Source organism: Pantherophis guttatus, chromosome 7 (genome assembly GCF_059756535.1).
Source record: "Pantherophis guttatus breed Tessera chromosome 7, ASM5975653v1, whole genome shotgun sequence".
NCBI classification, from domain to species: Eukaryota; Metazoa; Chordata; class Lepidosauria; order Squamata; family Colubridae; genus Pantherophis; species Pantherophis guttatus.
In genome coordinates, this window is record NC_142069.1 from 89,699,748 (window position 1) to 89,715,423 (window position 15,676).

At 42.4% G+C, this 15,676-nt stretch overlaps 1 protein-coding gene across 4 annotated transcripts in view; it reads right to left on the reverse strand.

Annotated features, from left to right (window-relative positions):
• The window catches only part of HGF (hepatocyte growth factor), a 76,127-nt gene that overhangs the window by 23,960 nt on the left and 36,491 nt on the right, over positions 1-15,676 (reverse strand). For all 4 annotated transcript variants that reach the window (XM_060694901.2, XM_060694900.2, XM_060694899.2 and 1 more), the window contains exons 8-9: positions 12,708-12,882; positions 295-422 (exon numbers count right to left, since the gene is read on the reverse strand). In XM_060694901.2, the coding sequence (XP_060550884.2) occupies positions 295-422; positions 12,708-12,882 (303 nt within the window). The remainder of the gene's footprint in view (positions 1-294; positions 423-12,707; positions 12,883-15,676) is intronic.

The following is a 15,676-nucleotide window of genomic DNA, read 5'->3' on the forward strand; positions in this document are numbered from 1 at the left end:
TCCTTCCTTCCTTCCTTCCTTCCTTCTTTCCCTCCCTCTTATTCCCTTTCTCATTCTCCTTCCTGATGGCACAGTGGTTAGAATGCAGCATTGCAGGCTAATTCTGCCAACTGCCAGTAGTACGATCCTGACCGACTCAAGATCGATTCAGCTTTCCATCCTTCTGAGGTCGGTAAAATGAGGACCTAGATTGTTGGGGGGGCAAGAGGCTGACTCTGTAAACCACTTAGAGAGGGCTGTCTAAGTGCTATTGCTATTATTTTAATTTTTTCTTCTCTACGTAGCAGGTTTTACCTTTTTCAGTGGACGCGTTACATTTTGGAATTTGGGAACAATCTCCGATCCGAATATTCGGATTGGTCGTAAAACACCAGGGTACCTCGGCTCCATCTGGGTTTCGGCAATAGTTCTCTCTCAGATCCCTGCGAAAAAAAATGAGAAGATGATAAATGTGCTAACATATGTCTGGCAAACTGCTATGTTTCTCCCCCCATAAGCAAGAAAAGTTACTTGATAACCGTGTCACTAACTCGATTCTGCAGGAGAAAAAAAAAATGAATGTGTTAAAACAACAATAGCAACTGTGCACAGACACACATGCACACATTTTTGTAAAACAGGAAATTCCAAATGCTAGGCAGCTACTAACATTATTTCAATTTGTAGTAATAGGCGCTTTGGCAACATGGACAGAAATAGTTCCATTTCCTACGTTCGTAACCAGAAGCTGTAAAACCAGCACTACCCAAGATGCTTAAAGTATCTGAGATATATCCGAGATCTGTATCCCACCTGACTCTTAATAGATGAGGATTTTATTTATTTTTATTTACTTCATTAGTTTTTACAAATAACTCAAGGTGGCAAACGCATCCAATATTCTTCCTCCTCCTGTTTTCCTGGGTTGGGCGGAGAGAGAGAGGAATGACCCAAAGTCACCCAGCTGGCTTTCATAGCTAAGGTGGGACTAGAACTCATTATCTCCTAGTGATTGGCCCAAAGTAACCCATCCAGCTTTCATTGCTGAGGCGGGACTAGAATTCACAGCCTCCTGATGATTGGCCCAAAATCACCCAGCTGGCTTTCACGCCTAAGGCAGGACTAGAACTCATGGACTCCAGACGTTTAGACTTACCCACTAGACAAGACTGGCTTTATATATACAGTCAAGGAAACTCATTGGTAGCTTCACATTGCAATGAACAAGGACATACATCCAATTTCGCAGCTACTAAGATTGTCAGCCGAGCAGTACAAAAATAGCCAGGGAAATAATTGAAACCTGGAAAATAGGCCCCTTGTTAGTCAACCGGAGTTCTGATTTACCACTAACTTATCAAATACTTAGGAGACGAGGGCTTGACAGCACAAGGAAATAACGACGACAACAGACAATCGCCAGCCATCAACACACCAGTTAACCAAAAAGAAGGCACATTATCAATATGGCTCACAGAATAGCCCAAAGCACATATTCCAGTAGAAGTTCTCATGCTCCTGTTATGACCTAGGATCACTTAGTCATTACAAGACACAATTAGTCTTAAACAAACCTATTTTATTATAACAGCTGGGAATTACTTCATTCCCAGCTTAGTCCAAATTAATTCCAAAACAAGTCCTTCAGAAAAAATTCTTGGGGCTTATCACAAACCTTTATCTTCTTTGGCACCCTGCCAAAGGCCTTTCTTAGCAAAGCCCCACGAAGTTCAGAAACAAGAGACACCAACTGGAAACAGATTTAGCAACGTTGCTTTCCTACAAAAAGCCCAAGAGCCTTTGCTGCTCTTTTAAGCCTTATGGGAGGGGCCAATCATCTCCTGGCCTTACTCCCGAGTCATCCTTTTTGCTTTACCTTCTGGAAGCTGTGCGCATGCATGCACCAGGAACAGGCTCCTCCTGTTCCTCTGCCTCTCTGTTGTCTGCCTCTGGAGGCTCTGGAGTCCACGCATCACTCCCAGATGGCCCTGGCCCCATTTCTGCCTCCGACACAGAGCCCTCATCCGGGCCTTCTCCAGATTCCAGGACTGGCCCATTGTCCTCCCCAGCCTCCTCACTGTCTGACTCCGCTGCCAGCTCCGTGGGCTGCTGGTGGACCACAACAGCTCCAGCACGAATCCGAAAGCTCGAAAGACTAAAACTCTGGTCCCAGTGCCCGACCCAGATTGGATCTTGCAATATTATCCTGGGACACGTATATTTGCCTTCATTCGTAGTATGTCTATGTATGTTTTCCAGATAACCAGCACTAGGAATGGAGTCTAGAACAACAGCAACTTAAGAACTGGTGTTACACTAATTTTTGGCTTATTGCAAAAGCTTCCACGCAAACTTCAACCACATCTGAAATCGATTATTAATGCCAGCTGTTGAGTTTGCACTACTAAAATAAGCTCCCACCTATTGTTCTGAATGGATGTTCATATTATAGAATCAGCCCCTGAGTTTTTAATCACTAATTGAATTAGGAAACCGGACCCTATTGTACAGAATATATGCCTTCAGAAATTTTATCCATGTGTTCCCCGAGTATCTAATCTTCGGGGAAATCTCCTTAAAACAAACTCTCTGCTTATATTAAAAAGTATCGACCTCTGGAAAAATGCAAATATGACTGTCCATTTCCCCCACCGAATTTCAGTAGAGCCTTTCGGTTTGAAAAACTGTTTGGTCATCACTCGAAGAAAAGTTGGTTGACGTGTGGGTCTGTTCCCAACATCACATTTCCCCGTCTGCATTTTTGAAGAAATTGTAGCAAAAAATCCATCGAGATTGGAAGTCATACAAGCGACTCTGTCAGCTTTCAACACTTTGATGCATTGACTATTTGAGCTTGATTTTTCTTAATTTCATTCCCAAACAAATTTTTAACGTCCTAAAGGTAAAGGTAAAGGTTCCCCTCGCACATGTGTTAGTCGTTCCTGATTCTGGGGGGCAGTGCTCATCTCTGTTTCAAAGCCAAAGAGCCAGCACTGTCCGAAGACATCTCCGTGGTCATGTGGCTGGCATGACTCAACGCCAAAGGCGCACATAATGCTGTTATTTTCCCACCAAAGGTGGTCTCTATTTTTCTACTTGCATTTTTTACCTGCTTTCAAACTGCTAGGTTGGCAGAAGCTGGGACAAGGAACGGGAGCTCACCCCATTACGCGGCACTAGGGATTCGAACCACTGAACTGCCTACCTTTCGATCGACAAGCACAGCATCTTAGCCACTGAGCCACCACGTCCCCTTTTTAATACCCCAGGAAGACACAATTATCATGTAATTGAGAGCGTGACTGTAGAGTTATACCACTATTTGTGCTAAAAATGCGGTCCAAAATAATATTTTGAAGTTTCTGAGGGAGTCCAGGAACAGGGTGGATGTGATTTAAATCAAGTTGATTTAAATCATGATTTAAATCACTAGTAAAAAGGCTTGATTTAAATCATAACTCGGTTTAAATCATAATTTTTAAAGAGCAGCTGTCTCTGTCCCGCAGCGCCTCCTCCTCTGACCTGCTGTTGACTCACTGAGAGTCCCAATATTGCAGAATATACAGCCTCATGCTACATAACTAAGCTCCATTACATGCTGAATAAACTAAATTATTAATAGAAAACTCTTTAGATAGATTTTTTTTACTCCAAAGAAATACTCCAAATTTATTAAAAATAAATTTGATAAAAATAAAAAAAATCCAATTTAAAATTTTAAAAATTCCAATATATATACAAGTGCCTAACACGCAGGAAGCCCAAGTTCGAATCCAAGTAAGCTATGGCTAGCTGATGAAAGCTAAAAAGCTTGAAATAGATCTATACTAGTCTCCCTTTATTTCTTTATCAGCAAAAATATAAATTTTATATATAGCAAAAATCCCTGCCCCCCCTCCCCCATGCCCAGCTGAGCCGTACGATCATCAGAGGCTTTTTTTTTTTAATTTTTAAAAGCATTTTTTCTACAACCTCTTCTGTTGAAAAAATGCTTTTAAAAGTAAAAAAAAAAGCCTCTGATGATCGCGCGGCTCAGCTGGGATCGTCAAAGGCTTTTAAAAACATTTTTTCTACAACCTCAGAGGTTGTAGAAAAAAATACTTTTAAAAGCCTCTGACGATCCCAGCTGAGTTGCCTGATGGTCAGAGGCTTTTTTAAAAAAAAGAGCCTCTGCCGATCAGGCAACTCAGGTGGGATTGTCAGAGCCTTTTGAAAGCATTTTTTAACAACCTCTTCGCCAAAGAGGTTGTAGAAAAAATGGTTTTAAAAGTTTTTTTAAAATGGCCACGCCCACATTACCCCACCACCACCAAGCCATGCCCACAGAACCGGTAGTAACAAATTTTAGATTTCACCACTGATATAGATAGATAGATAGATAGATAGATAGATATATAGATATATAGATATATAGATATATAGATATATAGATATATAGATATATATAGATATATATAGATATATAGACATAGATATAGATATATGTATGTATGTAGGTCTTTGGTTATTCTAGGAGCAATTGCTCCTAGAAGCACGAAGCCGAAAACACCAGCCTGAAGATGACGAATGAAACTTCGTTCAAACGTTGCCAAGACACTTCCAATTTTACGTGGTAGAAAACCTGAATAACCAAAGACCTACATACAAATACCCGCAAAAACCTCAGAAAACATATATATATATATAGATAGATTTTTATCCACCCTGTCCAGGTGAGTCAACTGCCTGAGTAAAGTTAGAAGACCAAGGCCCTACTTTGTTTCTTGCATAGTTCCAAAAGGTTTCTTGGGGGGGGGGGAAGGATTTATAGAGGATAGACCCATATTAATAAGTACAATTTATGAAATTTGGCTTACTATGACGAGGAGGAGAAACACTGTCGGGTTTGTATATGCTTTTCTTGAAGGCAAAGCGTTACACATACTTGGCTGAACTCTTCAAATTGCTCACTCCAGTCCTCCATGATTGATTGAAGCAAGACAGTCTTCAGCGTAAAAGCCCATAGGACCACAAATGAGACTTTTATATCCTCGTTTGCTTTGCACATTTAATCTGAAAGTAAGGTCTACAGAAACCCATGGAATTTACTAAGCGGAACAGAAACCCGGTGAAAAGGATCAAATTTTGTGACCTGAACACAGGGCTCCAACTCCCCGTTTTATTCCTGCGTGCAAACATCATCCATCTAAAATCTGGATTTTTCACTTTTCTAAGAAAGTCTCCATCTTATGGTGCGAATTACTCCCTCAAACCAATCTGAAGTCCTGCTGTCTTACGATGTTTTCTTGGCAACCGGTACCATCCAGCCTTCATCCAGGATTTTGCCTTTTTTTTTTTTTTAATTTCCCTATAATTCAGAAATTTCCTGATGGTGGTCCTTCATTCAAGGATTAACCAGGTCTGGCTAGGTTTCATGTTCTTAGGATCGGTCAAGGTTGACTTGAGTTTTATCGCTTGTTCTGGATAGTTTTTTAACAATTATATTTCCACAGTTCTAAGTTGTTGAAAAGTTGCACAAACTACCTTTGGAACCAATTCACAGAACCAACTGAGCTGAGTTCCAGGGCGGTAGAACGAAAGTTGATAGTAAATACAGTGGTTGCATCATTGCAGAGTTTTGTATACAGTTGTAGAAATAGGTTGTATCGCTGTATCATTATGAGCATCAATTAACAAATGGTTTAAGGCTGCCAGAAGAGCAAAAACCAAAACTTTGCATCTCTCTTAACACCCAAAATGGAAAAACAGGAGGAGGAGAAAGAGGAGGAGGAGGAGGAGAAAGAGGAGGAGGAGAAGGAGAAGAAGTAGGAGAAGGAAGAGGAAGAGGAGGAAGAGGAGGAGGAGGAGGAGAAGGAGGAGAAAGAGGAGGAGGAAGAGGAGGAGGAGGAAGAGGAAGAGGAAGAGGAGGAAGAGAAAGAGGAGGAGGAGAAGGAGGATGGGAGGAGGAAGAGAAGGAGGAGGAGGAAGAGGAAGGAGGAGAAGGAGGAGAAGGAGAAGGAGAAGGAGGAGAAGGAGAAGGAGGAGAAGGAGAAGGAGGAGGAGGAGGAGGAGGAGGAGGAGGAGGAGGAGGAGGAGGAGGAGGAGGAGGAGAAGGAGAAGGAGAAGAAGAAGAAGAAGAAGAAGAAGAAGAAGAAGAAGAAGAAGAAGAAGAAGAAGAAGAAGAAGAAGAAGAAGAAGAAGAAGAAGAAGAAGAAGAATCACTTCTTATTGACTTGACTCCTGTTTTGTGTGGTAACTTTCTTTCTATTTCCTTTTAGTATGGAATGAAGTAATTTTTACTATTGTTGCTGGACCTAAAGTGGTGTCTTCCTGTTCTCAGGATTTCTCAGCTGGCTGAAGTGAAGATAATTGCAAATAGACTTTCCAGCTATTTCCCCCCACCCACCCAGAGAACAGTGGCCCTACAGAGGGGCTGCAAAATCAGCGAGACGAGTTGATCTGTAACTGTTTTTTTTTTAAGTCTTCCAACCTAGAACAGTAGGAAACAAAGTTTGTAACACTGAGTTGAGCGTAAAATGTAAGTAGTGAGCATAATTAAATAATAATGAATATATTCAGGATGCCGAAAAAAACCCCAAACCCAAAAAAGACCCACCCCAAAAAATTGTGCGTCACCATGCCACCCATTAAAAACAAACCATCAGGACAGCTTTGAATCAAACTCTTAGTTTTCTTTGAATGAGGATACGCTGGAGACGTAAGACCACACTTGCAGCTATTTTTTTTTTTATTTATAAACGTACAAAATTCTAGAAACAGATAGCAGATCCTCCATCAGGTTTCCCCAAGACCGATGTCAGGGTTCTGACTGGATGCTCTAATTAAATCATGAACCTCGAGCCAAGCTTCAAAAGAAATCCAGTTATTTATTAGGAGCAACATGTCGGCACATACCCCAGTGAAGCCAGCTCTGACCCCACGTAATTTACGGCCCAATTATGACCTCGTTTCCCCCCTCCTCCCAGGGTGTGTCATAAATCACATTCTCCAACGCGGACTGTAGAGATCACGCCCCTCCGGCTGTTGCAGGTATCCTGGGATACAGCCTTGAGAAAAGTATGCTTGGAATGTGCTTCTGGTCCTGGCTGCCATTCTGCTCCGTCAGTTCCCCCCCCTGCCTATGGCAACTCAAGAGCAGGCCAGGGGATGCTTTGCGAGTTGACAACCAATTTTTGAAAGGTTCCCATGCCAGCCAGGATTGATTCCAACTCAAAAGTCCTTGCCTCCAAAATTCCAATGGCACGTTGCTTCCATTTCCATCTTCACGACTTTCCTTGACGCTGTTTTTAAGCGAAACATTGCAGTTGTGAAGTTAGCAACCAGATTGTGAAGTGAATCTGGCTTCCCCATCGACTTTGCTTCTTAGAAGGTCGCAAAACGGGGATCACATGACACCCCCTCCGGGACACTTCCACCGTCATAAATATGAATCAGTTGACAAGCATCCGGGTGTAAATCATGTGGCCATGAGGATGCTGCAATGGTCATAAGTGTGAAAAATGGTCATAAGTTGCTCTTTAAAATACTGTTGTAAACTTTTAACAAGTTTACAACACTAAACTAAATGAACTGTTGCAATTCAAGGACTACCTGTATTTGGATAATCATGGCTAGCTTATGTCTATCCATGATTTGTGAGTTATCGTTGGGAAAAGTAAAGACCAACTTTTGACAACTTTATGCCCTTCAAATATATTTAGACTTAAGGGCCTATAGTTCCCATATTTCCTGAACTTTCTAAAAAAAATTATGGGAGCTAAAACCCTAAATTCCTGGAGGACACCAATTTGGAGAAGGACATTAATTTATATTTTGATTTGCTCCAACAAGATCATTCTTTTTCATGAATGAAGGCAAATCTATGTGTCCCAGAACAATGTTGCAAGATCCAACACCTTCTCTCTACTGTATTCACTCCGGTGGAGAGAAGTTCCTGGAGGATGGGCTCCACCATAAGTCCAAAAGCTCAGAACAGTAGACCTCTGGTCCCGGTGACCGACCCAGATTGGATCCATTAACCTTCCAAATTCTGATGAGTCTTGCATTCCAAAGAACAGACAAAAATTCCCAGCTCTCGGTAACATCTCTCCCCTTGATTCAAGCGTTGTGAGATACCCAACATCCATCATATCTCCCGCATCCAGAAGAGTGGCTTTTAATTTCACGGTGGTTGCTAATTCCCCTGCATTCAGCCCGGTTGGAAATCGGTGACGAGGTCTGCAAATGGAGGAGTAGCTGATCAACATCTGGACATCATGTTCCATGGAAGGATGAGAAGATTCGAATGGAAGTCAGATGGTGACCATCACGTCCTAAGATCTTCATCGGGGATGTAGACTAATGGCACGATGTTAAACTTGTGCATCCTGGAAAAGAGAAAACCAAAAAAAGCACAATAACTCTTGGCTAATTATGTGAAATTTGAATTAAAAATAGTAGAAATGGCTACCACTGATGTTGCTACCTAGTTGGGTAATAAAACATCTGCGAGAAAACCACCAAGTTCAGAGAGCACCAAGGACCCCATAGTTGTCGTCGTCCTCCTCCTCCTCCTCCTCCTCCTCCTCCTCCTCCTCCTCCTCCTCCTCCTCCTCCTCCTCCTCCTCCTCTCTCCACAAGCTCCACTCCCTTCTAGCCCTGATGTTGTTACCTAGTTGAGTAATGAAACATCTGCAAGAAAACCACCAAGCTCAGAGAGCACCAAAGACCCCACAGTTCAACCCCGAAGCCATAAATATTCTCTTCTATTGACGCTAGAACTTCTCCATCGTTTTGTCCCAAAAGTGCTTTTTCAAAAGGCAACTGGACTTTGTGTTTCCATGAAGATGTTTCGCTCATGAACTGAAGAAGCTTCTTGGATGAGAAGTGAAACATCTTGAAAGAAAAACCAAGGAAGTCCAGTTGTCTTTTGAAAAAGGACCTTTGAGACAACTATGACCTGGATGACCGAGAATCTCCATAGATATTCTCCATCATTTCCATTCTGGAGCTCCAGCGGTGTTATGTTATTAATACTGGCTCACAATGGATGATGGGATAAGTGCCTTCACTCAACACACTTGTGTTTTGGTGGGCATTCACTCCTCAAACTCCACCCTTTCCATCCAGAACCAGATTCTCAGAATTGAATTGAAATTTAAATGGGACAACCACAGATAAAGCTGAGAAAAGAATTCATATTTCCACATATTTCCATGATTTGTGTAAAACTCAAAAATAAAATGGAGAATCCTATGGTGGAGCTTTTGATAAGACTAAAACACTCGTTAACGAAATGAACAAATTAACGTTAGAATTAAATGAGAAAGAAGACTCAGAATATTATACGGTGTGGGATGATTGGTACAGGTGGATTGATAATAGAATAAAGAATAGATAAAAGTTAATATAAATCTTAAGATGCATATGTAAATTACATTATATTACGATGAAAAGTAAAAGAAGAATCAATCTAACCTGTGTAGAAAAATAACAATGTCTGACTGATTGTACTGTATTGTATTATAATAAATTTCAATAAAAAATTAAAAAAAAAAAAGACTAAAGCACTCATAACAAAAAATAAAAAAGTGGGATCCTCAATGCCCTGTGAACTTGGTTGTTTTCTTTTCTTTTCTTTTCTTTTCTTTTTTCTTTTCTTTTCTTTTCGAACATAGAAACGTTTTAATTCTTATAAAATAAGGGAATGGTTGAAAAATATAGCTAAAATGGATTCTTGCTTTCACTTAATAAATGCCAGAATAGGATTTCATCCAACCTGAAGAGCTTTATCAATGAGCTCTAATAAGGTAGAAATATACATAAATAGAACTTTATTAGCGATACATTATTAACATTAACTCAAGTTCGGCAGAGAAACATTTTGAAAATTACATAAGCAACTTGTCAGAGGAAGTGGATATAATGGACAAAAACCATCCATGTCTAAGACTTTGGACAGAGAGCATGATAAAATACGTTAGATGGTTTATGAAACAGAACACTATTTCATAAACAGGTAGTCATCCATTAACGTTGATAGAAGTTCAGAAGAAAGAGGTGGAGAATGAATGCACATTTCTTTCTCTCTTCTAAGCAATGTGTTAGCTCTGTTTATGCTAGGTACTAATACATGGATCGTTTTATGAGCCCTTGTACATGAGACTAAATATTTAACAGAAATATCCATGGAGGAAAAAAATCATTTTAATCTGTGAGCTTGGTTGTTTTCTTGAAGACATCACATTACCCAACTGAGTAACATCATCATCAATTGGATAATGAGATGTCTGTAGGACAACAACCAAGCTCAGAGCTACTATATATATAAACAGGGAGCAAGTTACATTCACTAGCACTGATGTTATTACCTACTTGGGAAATGAAATTTCTGCAAGTCAACCACCAAACCAAGGACCCCCTCATTTTAACCTTGAGCTACTTCAATTTTGAGATGCTGTCTTCTACTGCTTAAAAATAACACTGCCTGCCCACTTTGTCAAAGAACCACACTACCATAAAGTCATAACACATTAAGCCTCACTTACCGTCAAACAAGACTCTGGCCGCTGTGATGTTCCGCTGAAGATTGAAGATATGTGAGAATGAATCCTTTAACAAGAACCAGCCAATCAATTTAAGTCATGAATGAATGAAGAGTTGCAGAAGATCCTGGTTCCATACAACAAGAGCTTCTAGACTAGTAGCAATCCTAATTAGGAGGGGAAGAATTGATGGTGGAGCTTGCACTGTTTCACCTGACTTGTGAACAGGTGTGACAGAATGAAGGTTCCTTCAGGTCCACTAAGCAGCCAGTGATGAGGGGGAAGGCAAAGCTGCAGTTTCTCCCAAGATACGGAAAGATGGAGAAGAAGTGTCCAAGATCAGAAAAAAGAACACATTTCTTCACGTAGCTCTTGTGTAACAGCTCTCCCAGCTGGAGTCAACTGTGGGAACGTTGGTCCAAATATCTGCACATACATACAGTCACCATATTGCCACTTAGAAGGCAGAATGGCATGGTGGCCTAGTGGTGAAGATGCTTGCCTCCCACTTGGAAGGTTGAGAGTTCAATCCTAGGTAGCGACAGACATTTCTCTCCCAGGGCGCAAAGAAAAAAAATATCTGCTGTGAACTCTGCATAGGTGTCAGGAAGGGCATCCAGCCAGAAAATGCTCATCTCCATCCGGTCACCCCGACTCTAACCCCAAATTAATTACAGGGTCATAAAAAGGGAGTTTTATTGCCATTTACAAGACATACTACAAGAAGTCATTGTTTTGACTAAGGCTCCCTTAACAAGCAAGAATCAGGAATTGGTCCCAGCAAAACCTCTTTTATTTACACGACTGTGAATTACGTTCATTCACAGTCAGCAAGGTTTGTCCAAACAGTTTTTCAAAGGAATATTTCTCAACACATTTTATCTTGTTTGGCAAGCTGCCATGTAACTTGTTTCCAACCGCAGTACAAGGGAAAACTTGGAACAGTCTCTCAGAGTCACGGAATGAACGAATTGCTTCCTGAAAAAGCTCACTCCCTGTTCGCTCCTCTTTTTTTTTTTTTTTAATTTGATTTATATGCCGCCCTTCTCCGGAGACTCAGGGCGGCTTACAGTGCGTTAAGCAATAGCCTTCATACTTTTGTATATTTTATACAAAGTCAGCTTATTGCCCCCACAAACTGGGTCCTCAATTTACCTACCTTAGAAAGGATGGAAGGCTGAGTCAACCTTGAGCCTGGTGAGATTTGAACCTGCAGTAATTGCAGGCAGCTGTTCTTAATAATAGGGTGCTTTAGACCACTGTACTACCAAGGCTCTTTTGTTTCCTATGGGAGGGGCCAATCACCTCCAAAGTGTGGCTTTACTCCCGAGTTGACCCTGCTTTCTGAGTTGTTCTTGTCTTCTGGCAGCTCTGTGCATGCACACACTGGGAACGGGCTCCAGCTGTTCCTTTGCCTCACTGCTGTCTAACTCCCTCTCTGCCTCCAACGCAGAGCCCTCGTCCGAGCTTTCCCCAGCCCCCAGGACTGGCCCAAGTTCCTCCCCAACCTCCTCACTGTCCAACTCTGTTGCCAGCTCCACTGGCAGGCCACAACAGTCATCTGCTCAAGGAACTTGTCAGACATGGATTCAGAGAATACAACATATTTCTGCCGATATTATTGCCCTACACCAAATAACCCACAAAGATTGCAAATTGGATCAATCAACAAATCCATAATGTTAAAACACTACACAAGAAACAACTGGAGGTCAGCCTCCCAACAGATACAACACCTGGAGAGAATTTGTCTCCTACAGCACAAATGACGTATCAATTTGGGTTTTTATTCCCATGTCACTCAACAACCGCAGTAATTCACTTAACCAATGTGGCAAAAGGATTTGTCGGTGATATCACTGTTGCCCGGAGGGTGCCCAGTTGGGGGGTTCCTTTCACATCCCCATGAAGTTACCCATTGAAGTCGTGCCCATAAATCTGCTCGCGGCCACCCACTTTCGAACTGGAGGTTAGCAGGAGCTGGAGCTTGTGACAGGAACTCGCAACACAACGGGTTTCGAACGCGAGCCATGCATTCTAACCTCGTAAGCCACCACCCTCCATTGATCAACTTGTTAAAGAAGTGTGTTGACAAGCGAGTTCCGAAAGACATAACAGCACTAATTTTTGCCCTTGGGGTTGGAAACCTTAACGATTGTTCTCCATATTGAGGTCAATCACTCTTATCAAAGTTGTGTTACTCACTTGCACTTAAAGTTCTCCCGCGTGAAGTTATGTTGGTGAGGCACCTGAGAGTCCCAGCGTTGGCATTCAATCCCACTCCAGATAGTGTTCACGGTACCCCTGTAGCCTTCGCCTTGTCCTTGTATGCACTCGGTTGTTTCAATAACCGCCGAGGAGCTACGCACCACATTCTGAGCTAGAAAAAGAAAAAGGACAATGATTGTTTCTTTCTGATGAGTGGTGCGGTGGCCTAGAACCTATGAAGCAAGGAAGAAGCAATGAGTCCATGAAGCAAGGAAGAAGGCAAGGAGTCCTGCAAATGCCAGACGTCAGCAACGGCACACAAAACTCCACAAATTCAGTGTTTGACAAACACCCTTCCCCACAGCATCTCTTTAAGTCTCAGTCCCCAGGTGTGCCTTGTGAAGAAGGGGGGGCGCTCTCCTCCCGCGTCGTCGGGTCAGCCTGCACTGTTCCTGCCTCCTCTCCACTCTCCGTGCTCGGGGATCAGGAGGGGGCAGTACTTGTTCATTGCCCACCCTCTCTTGGTCGTCCTGCCCCCTGTCCATTCCTCCCTGCTAACAAGCCGTCCCAATCCTGAGGGGCCCTGGGCTGACTCATCCTGCTCCTCCCCACATTCCTCCGAAGCCAACGAGACCGCCCCCTCGACCTCCATTAGCCCCAGTTCCTACTTGTCCTCCTCCATGGATTCAGGTTCCGATGGGGACAGGACACTTTCTATGAGGGCCCTGTTTGTGTTTTGGGGGATTAAGGACTCCCACTTCAAAATGTAGGAAGTTAACGAAATTATGTGCCTGCTTGAGAATAATCAATCCCAAATGTTTAACTGGCCACACTGATCAGCATTTACACATGAAGCTGGTGCAAAGGAATCTGTTGTGGCCCACCAGTGGCCAGTGGAGCTGGCAGCAGAGTCGGACAGTGAGGAGGTTGGGGAGGAACTTGGGCCAGTCTGGGGGCTGTGGAAAGCTCAGACGAGAGCTCTGCATCGGAGGCAGAGAGGGGGCCAAGGCCATTTGATAGTTATGTACAGCCTCCGGAATCTGACCGTAGCAAGACAGAAGAACAGTAGGAGCCTGTTCCCAGTGTGCGCATGCATAGAACTGCCAGACGACAAGAACAATTAAGAAAACAGGGTCGACTTGGGAGTAAGGCTTGGAGATGATTCGCCCCTCCCATAAAATATAAAAAAGAGCGAACAGGACGGGAGCTTTTGCAGGAAGCAATTAGTTCATCTGGCCGATTCAAGAGTTGAAAATTCTGTTTGTGACTCTGTGCCAAGTTTGGCCTTGCCCTGCGGCTGGAAATTAGCTCTCTGGCAGCATTCCACGTGAGATAGGTGGGTGTTGATAAACTTCCTCTGAAAGACTGTTTATCAAACCTTACGGACTGTAAATGAAAGTAATTTGCAGTCGAATAAATAAAAGAAGTTTTCCGGGACTAAGATTGTGCTTTATACTTTCCAAGGAAGCCTAGGTCAGAACAGGAATCCTTCAGGAGTAACATTTGCGACCATAACCTCAATCCTACACAAAGCAAACATATGAAACATATCTCTCTCCTTTGAGTTCAAAGAAATATACTGTGCAAAATTTTAAAGTCCTGAATTCCTCTTTGGGTAACTTTGCAAAACTTGGATCTCTGTCGTACGGAAGTAACTCATCAAAGAACTCCTTGAAATTAATATTCTGAAAGAGTGATTAAGCTAATGTTTATGCACGTGGAAGAACAGCCCAGCTTCTGCAAGATCTGATATAAAAAAATTCTCCACGGAGCAGTATCTTTGGAAGAAACAGCCCATTTCTGGGAGTAAAGATCTTTTTGGAGCATTCTGCAGTCTTAAGAGAAGGTTTATCATGAGATCTTTGAAAATGAGAGTTAGAAAGAGACACGTTTGTCAGATAGGTCTTTGCTGAAGTTTCTCACAACTGAAACATCGCTGATCATTTAAAATATTGATAGAACCCAAGGCTCTGCATATATAAATATCAGAGCAAGCCTTAATAATATATAATAAGAACGCAGTAGTTATAAGTAAGGAAAGAGCATAAAATCTGCTACAGTTTCTTGTCCTGCCTTCAAGTCCTTTGGAGAATAGATTGACCCCCTCTTCTTTGGGGCAACCCCTCAAATACTGGAAGATTGCTATCATCTCCCCACTAGTCCTTTTTCCATTAATCTAGACTAGAGGTCGGCAATCTTAAACACTCAAAGAGCCACAAAGGTCCTAACCGGAAGCCCCCCATTCAATTCTGGAGCCAACCAGAAGTCCGGTTCCCCCACCATAGAGTCTCCTCCTAGTGTGGCATCCTTTTTCCTCTGCTGACCGGAAGTCTGATTCCCCCACCATAGAGTCTCTTCCTAGCGCGGCGTCCTTTTTCTTCTACCTGTCCTAACTGAAAGTCCTATCAATTGTGGAGCCGACCGGCAACAGGGAGCCGCAGCAGAGGGATGAAAGAGCCACATGTGGCTCCAGAGCCACCGGTTGCTGACTAAATATACCTAAATCCTGCAACTGTTCTTCATTTGGTTTAGCCTCCAGTCCCCTAATCATTCTTGTTGCTCTTCTCTGCACTCTTTCCAAAGTCTCAACATCTTTTTTTTATATTGTGGTGACCAGAATATACTTTACACTGGTGGTACATTAGTGTTAATGCAGTGATATAGAAGGAGTAAGACGCAGCCATCAATGGGGGAAAAACGATCAATAAAAACCGAATCCTGCTACAGAGAAGGATGACGTACTTCTGTTGCTATTTTAAGGAAGTGCACCCGCTCCCCTCACGTGTATCAAGACCCTTTGCAGCATATCGATGCTTTCCTGAGGCTCAGTTTTATCTTTCCCCAAATGCATATAAATGCTTTATCACGGTGGTTTTGCATAATTTCCTGCCAAGATTGTTCAGCCTCATTTCCTAAGGAGAGTTAATGGTAAAGAATGATCGGTGTGCTTAAAAGCTTCTGAATTC